Source organism: Telopea speciosissima, chromosome 5 (genome assembly GCF_018873765.1).
Source record: "Telopea speciosissima isolate NSW1024214 ecotype Mountain lineage chromosome 5, Tspe_v1, whole genome shotgun sequence".
Taxonomy (NCBI): domain Eukaryota; kingdom Viridiplantae; phylum Streptophyta; class Magnoliopsida; order Proteales; family Proteaceae; genus Telopea; species Telopea speciosissima.
In genome coordinates this window covers 48,675,127-48,681,126 of record NC_057920.1, presented here as the reverse complement: position 1 = coordinate 48,681,126, position 6,000 = coordinate 48,675,127, and the positions used below count along the sequence as shown (strand labels likewise).

At 42.6% G+C, this 6,000-nt stretch overlaps 1 protein-coding gene across 1 annotated transcript; it reads left to right on the top strand.

Annotated features, from left to right (window-relative positions):
• The first annotated feature begins 3,299 nt into the window (after positions 1-3,299).
• Positions 3,300-4,786, top strand: LOC122662381 (gamma-glutamyl peptidase 5-like). Its single transcript, XM_043858000.1, has 4 exons — positions 3,300-3,679; positions 3,764-3,928; positions 4,385-4,552; positions 4,657-4,786. Exons 1-4 carry the CDS (start codon positions 3,362-3,364, stop codon positions 4,768-4,770), a joined length of 765 nt encoding a protein of 254 aa, XP_043713935.1. The 5' UTR covers positions 3,300-3,361; the 3' UTR covers positions 4,771-4,786.
• The last annotated feature ends 1,214 nt before the right edge of the window (positions 4,787-6,000 follow it).

Sequence of the window (6,000 nt, the reverse complement as noted above, 5' to 3'; positions counted from 1 at the left end):
CACCATAGCCTATCATCATGGCATTGAAGTAACTGATGTGGTCATTGGGATCGCCCTTCCCATCATAAGCCTTGAACGTAGGGGGTTTAAAACCCTTGGGAAGCTCTACTCTCATGAGTTCCCTTGTAAAGGGATGTTGGCCAGGCCTGAAGCTTTCTTCTGGGGCCACAATTTTCATGTTCATCTCTCTGAGCTTACGGTCAAGCTCGCTTTCTTCGACCTGGTTGTTGATGACGTTCGTGCGTGTGCGACGTGCATTCAACTCATCCCTAAGATCTGGATGGGGTAGCCTTGGTGGGTCTACTCGATTAGTGCGTATGTCTGAGACCCTGGAATGAGTCCTTTGGGACAGGCTGTGAGTTCTCTGGCCGGTGGAAATTGATTGATCTTCCACGCACGGGGGCCTGCTCCAGGTAGGCAGGTTCCCCATGTGCACTGTTCCTAGAGGAGGTAGCTCTCTCCTGGATGGGTGTGATGACCCTGCTCTACTTCCTGATGCTCGTACGTCATCTCTCGCTATCCTCGGATTCTCCCAGGCAGTTCTTGGGAGTACCAGAGGTTGCAACGGTGCTGGTGGTGGTATCGGTGCTAGTGGCAGACCTGCAGCCGTGGTAGCAACCGCAGTGGCTGTCCTTAATGCCTTCATCTCACGAGCTATCTCCCTCAGAATCCCACTCTGGTTGAGAACTTGTAGTTGTAGGTCCTGGATTTATTTGACGTTGGCCGGCGCGCCGGGATCTGTCTCAGGGACCAATCCCTAGGGGAGCAACAGCGGAGGTGGCAAAGCCTGAATGCCGCGACTGGATTGGCCTTGATTTTGCACCGCCACTGCTTGATCAACCTCTAGTGCGATAGAGGGTTGGGTTCTCGCTGCTTCCCCCCACCGTGAGTAGTTGGGGTTTTCCCTGGCTAGTGGGGCTTGAGTATTGGATGGAACGACATTGGGCTCTCCTGCCATGATCTTAGGTTCAATCGGATAGAGAATCTAAGGCTTTGAGGATTGTATTGTTCCCACAGACGGCGCCAAACTGTTGCGTCAGAAATCCTCTTGGAGTGAATGCTTCCTACAAGATAAGGATTAGCAGAGTGTACCGGGTCAGGCCGGTGATCTCACTCCGATGCTTAAGTTAGATCTCTGAGCAATAGTCAGAACAATTAGAATTTAGATGATTTGGATGTGTATTACCTCCCCTATTTAAGGTGACGGTAAGTGGCGATCGCGCCTGGAGTGGAGACAAAAAATCTCGATGAGGAGTGAGACCATGACTGATTGTAATGCGGGATCGTTGATGATCCATTCTATCCCACAAGCCGGCTGTGGCGTAACGTGGGCAGCGGTTTATTCCCTCCATGGCGGTAGTGGCGTTATATGGGCGGCGGTTTTGGGACCATGTCGGTTCCCGATGATGGTGTTGTTCCGAACCCGTAACTTGATCCACGACCCGTTACCTGATCCATGACCCACTCTTATGGATCGCAGATTTATTCCTCATCAGATATCATCTTTCCATCTATAGGTCTAAATTGGCACACCTAATATGCCACTACATGGCAAAAATTGATGCATTAAAACTACCCTCTCTATCAATATACTCCAATAATGCTACTATTGTTTTCTTTTCCTAGTAGGCTTTTTTTTTTTTTTTTCCAGGGTGGGGGGTGGGAGGGGTGTTGGAGTTTGGGTATTAGAAGATAAAGGTGGGATTACATCCCAGTCACAAGGCACAACAACCCATTTTATCTGGGCCTATATAGCCATCTGTGCATTAACGTAGACATCCGTGTTGTCATGTAGACGTATGTGATTTACTAGATGGTGAAATGAAGAAATTATATTCTCTAAGCAAGTCCCGAATAGATGTATGTGCCTAATGAGGCTTGATGTAGTGTATGGGCGCTAGATTGGGTCAGTCTAGTATGTGATAGGTTAAAGGGCTTGATTTAACACATTCCATCAGTTTTGAAGCATTTGAAGTAATGGTAAAGAACCCAATATTTGGTATCAGAGCTAGGCACCACATCACAGGTCAGAATCATAGAAAAGGCTATCTAAGAGATGACTACCTAGAGTAGAATGAAGGCCATCAAGAAAGGACTATCTTACCAATCTAATGATATGTTTACTCATATCAAGTTTGAAAACTACCAACTATCCCATTTTTTTTTTTTTTGTTTTTATTCTTAATTAATGTAAGATTTGTATAGGCCATAAATATATTTTAAAAATACTTATTCCTACAATAAAGATATTTCCCTTGAGAACTTTTTACCTAAGAAATACTTGAGGTGGGATCTATGTGGGTCGCACTTCTCTCCACATCAAGAATCTGAGTTGGAATGGTATTGTTGATTAAGTTTTAGGACAAAGCTTTTCTATATGGGTGAAGTTAAAGCGCACCACACTAGGATCATAAATGCTCCACCTACCTATAGTACGAAATCCATAATATCCCCCACTATTCCTTAATGCCCTTTGCACACCATTCAAACCCCTCGATCAAAGTATTGGCTGTGGGTGAAGGGAAATTGCCTCCTAAGTTTTATGTCAAGACTTTTTTGTCAATTGAAAAATAGGAAACTGACTGACTGAAGAGCAATCTAGATCCTCTACTACCGAGCTGCCTGGCAGGACCGTGCAACCCAGACACAATGAGGCGTGCAGTGACTGCCTTGCCCCTGCCCAAATGCCCGGATCGGGATCCTCTCTTGCCGAGCTGCCTGGCAGGACCGTGCAGTCCAGACACAGTGAGGCGTGCAGTGATCGCCTTGCCCTTGCCCAAACGCCTTGCCCGAGTGGGGGTAAGACGGTCATTACGTGCCTCACTGTGTCTGGATTGCACGGTCCTGCCGGGCAGCTCGACAGTAGAGGATCCCTATCCCAAATGCCTTGCCCAAGTGGGAATAAGGTGATCATTGCGTGTCTCACTGTGTCTGGGCTACACGGTCCTGCCGGGCAGCTCGGCAGTAGAGGATCACGATCCACCGAAGAGGGCTGGACCAAGAATTATATTTGTAAAATCAGTTGATTTAAAAAAGGCCAGAAGACCTCAACTTGAGGTGGCGCATATTTATATTAGAAAGCGAGAATGAAAGAAGAATAGACGACGGGTTGCGACATGCGACTTTTTCTACCGAATTCAAAAGAGTGCTTGCGTAGGCTAAACCGTGTATTCTCATTGGAATTTATACCATTCACGTGCATACCTCTCTATAAATACCACCTCGACCGCTTCTTAAACCTAAAAAGCATTTCTGAATCCTCTACAGAAGTCCATAGCTGGGACCATAGGCAACTGGGTTTGCAACTTAAGAAATCCTTTCCTGTCTATCTCTGTTTCTTTTTCCTTTCTATTTCTTGAAGATGGAAGCTATTGGGGAGAAGAGATATGCTCTACTGATGGCTGCAAGGGACTCTGAATATGTGAAGAAAGTGTATGGTGGGTACTTTAATGTGTTTCTTAATGCATTTGCAGATGAAGGGGAAACATGGGAGATGTTCAGTGTTGTTGATGGAGTGTTCCCTGACTTTGATGACCTTCATAAGTACCATGGTTTTATAATCAGTTGCAGTCCTTGTGATGCTTATGGAAATGATCCATGGGTATTGAAGCTTTCCTCTCTGCTTCGAAAACTGGACTCCATGGGGAAGAAAGTGCTAGGAATATGCTTTGGTCATCAGGTATTCTTTTAAGATAGGTTTTAAATAATGAGCTTCGTCTTCATCATTTTTTTGGTGTGTTCTGATTGTTTTCATTGCTTTTAGGTTTTGTGCCGAGCATTGGGTGGTAAGGTTGAGAGAGCTTGTGGTGGATGGGACCTTGGGTTGAGGAAAGTCAACATGGTGGGGGACTTACCCCCTTGTAGCATCTTTGATGGCTTACAGGAGATCCCATCCACTCTCACCATTATTGAGTGTCATCAGGATGAGGTACAGAGCTTGATAATCTCTCTCTCTCTCTCTCCCTCTTTTGTGTGTGAACAGTATGGAGATTTCTAAAGATGATCTTCACACTTTGCTGTACACATTAATTCTTGACCTTCCTCTCGCTGACTAGTGATTGGGTCGATGGTCAAGGGTCAAGTCAACCCCCAGCAACCATTGGGTCATACTACATATCATACATTTGTATAAGGTGATAATATTTTAAACAGAGAGGGTTGGGCACACTGCCCGCTTTCCGTATGCTAGTCGTATACATTAATTACAGGGCTCGGCACAGAAGGGGCAATGGGTCTTCTCCAAAAGGGGAGGAAAGAGATGTCACATGCTGACGACATTCACGGCATGCCCATCTTTTTCCCTAGTTTAAAACTCATATAGAGAGACTGATAAATGAATCTTGAAGTTTTATAGGCACTAATAAGATTCAACTCAATGGAACAGGTGAGGGAGGTCCCTATGGGTGCTAAAGTGATTGCCTTCTCCGACCAAACAGGAGTGGAGATGTTTGTTCTTGATCACCACATATTAGGCATTCAAGGCCACCCTGAATACACCAAAGACATCTTATGTAATATAATTGATCGTCTTGCCAACAGCAACTCCATAAAGGTAAATATTAACCTGTTTAATTATATGCTACTTCATTAAAATGATTCATTCCCTTTCGAAGAAGAAACTTACTTGGTTATTTGATTTTGCTCATAAATTTACAGAAAGAATTTGCTAAGCGTGTGAAATCGAGATTGGAGATGGCCGAACCAGATAGGAAGTTTTGGTTAAAGATTTGCAAGAACTTTTTGAAGGGGGGACAGGTTATCTATCCTTAATTTGACTGGCTCTCTCCACCATTTTGAAACCAAAAGATGATGTAATAAATGTTTTTACTGAATAATTTTGTAGAACAAAAATAAACTGGTTCATAGAATGAAGATCTCCTTCATTCACTGTACTGAAAGAAAGTTAATTGTTGAATTTGTACGTACTTTATTGAATGAAGATCTCCTTCATTCTGAGTTTGAAATCGAAAAAGTAATTCGCTCCTCTCTCTCATCTATGTATGGGTGTGCTTGTATGTCCTCTCCTGTTTTTCTTTCTTTACTTTTAGTGCAGAAACTTCACAAACTCGGGCACCCTCCTCTGACCCCAAAAAGAAAAAAAATCCGGGTGACATTAACAACCCTCTTCTCAGAGAAACAATAGAAATTACAGAGAACAAGCAGTACACGTAGCGCCCCCAAATCCGAGTAAAAGATATGAGTGTTGGTCCTCACGAGCTATTGTGTGATAATGGCTAATGTTCTAATTTTGTTACTTTCTAAAAACAAAACCTATAATTAGAGACATCAAAATATCACAGCAATAATAATTTAATATTAAAAACATTTGTATAAACACTACCATCAGCCACCATACTAAAAACATCTATCTGTTATTACATTTCTGAAACCCATGACTGTACTTTTACATCAAAATACTATCTATAAAATTTACATCTCAAAAGTGTGTCAAACACACAAAAAAATCAGTAATCTGTCTCTAGTCATCTACTTAGAGGGACTTACAACCTTCCCCCTGGCTCTTCTATCACATGCTGCTTTTCATGAATGCATCAATCCTTTTTCTTCTTTCTTCTTTTTTATTTTATTTTTTTTTTTTTTTTTGTGTGCTAAAGGTCACCAAGGTATTTATATTAAAAAGAAGTATAAAATAAGTACAAGGAAGACTAGATAACTAGTCAAAGCAAAAATAGACAAAAATGTTGAGAGTGGATCCACCTTAGGCATAGCCATTAGCAGAAAACAAACCCTCACAAGACTCCCTCCTTTTTACCTTCGGCATTGCCATCAGCAAAAGAGAAAGTAGCCATCAACGAATAAATCTAAGTTTAGATCTTCCTTGTGCATCCCATTTGAATTGATGTCTAAAAATATGGGGATGTTCATCCCAAAAATTATTTGTCTAAGATGATGCTGCATACATATACTAACATGCAGGCATGACATATAACATATCTGACATGCATACATGTACTAACATGCATGACATTTAAAACTAAC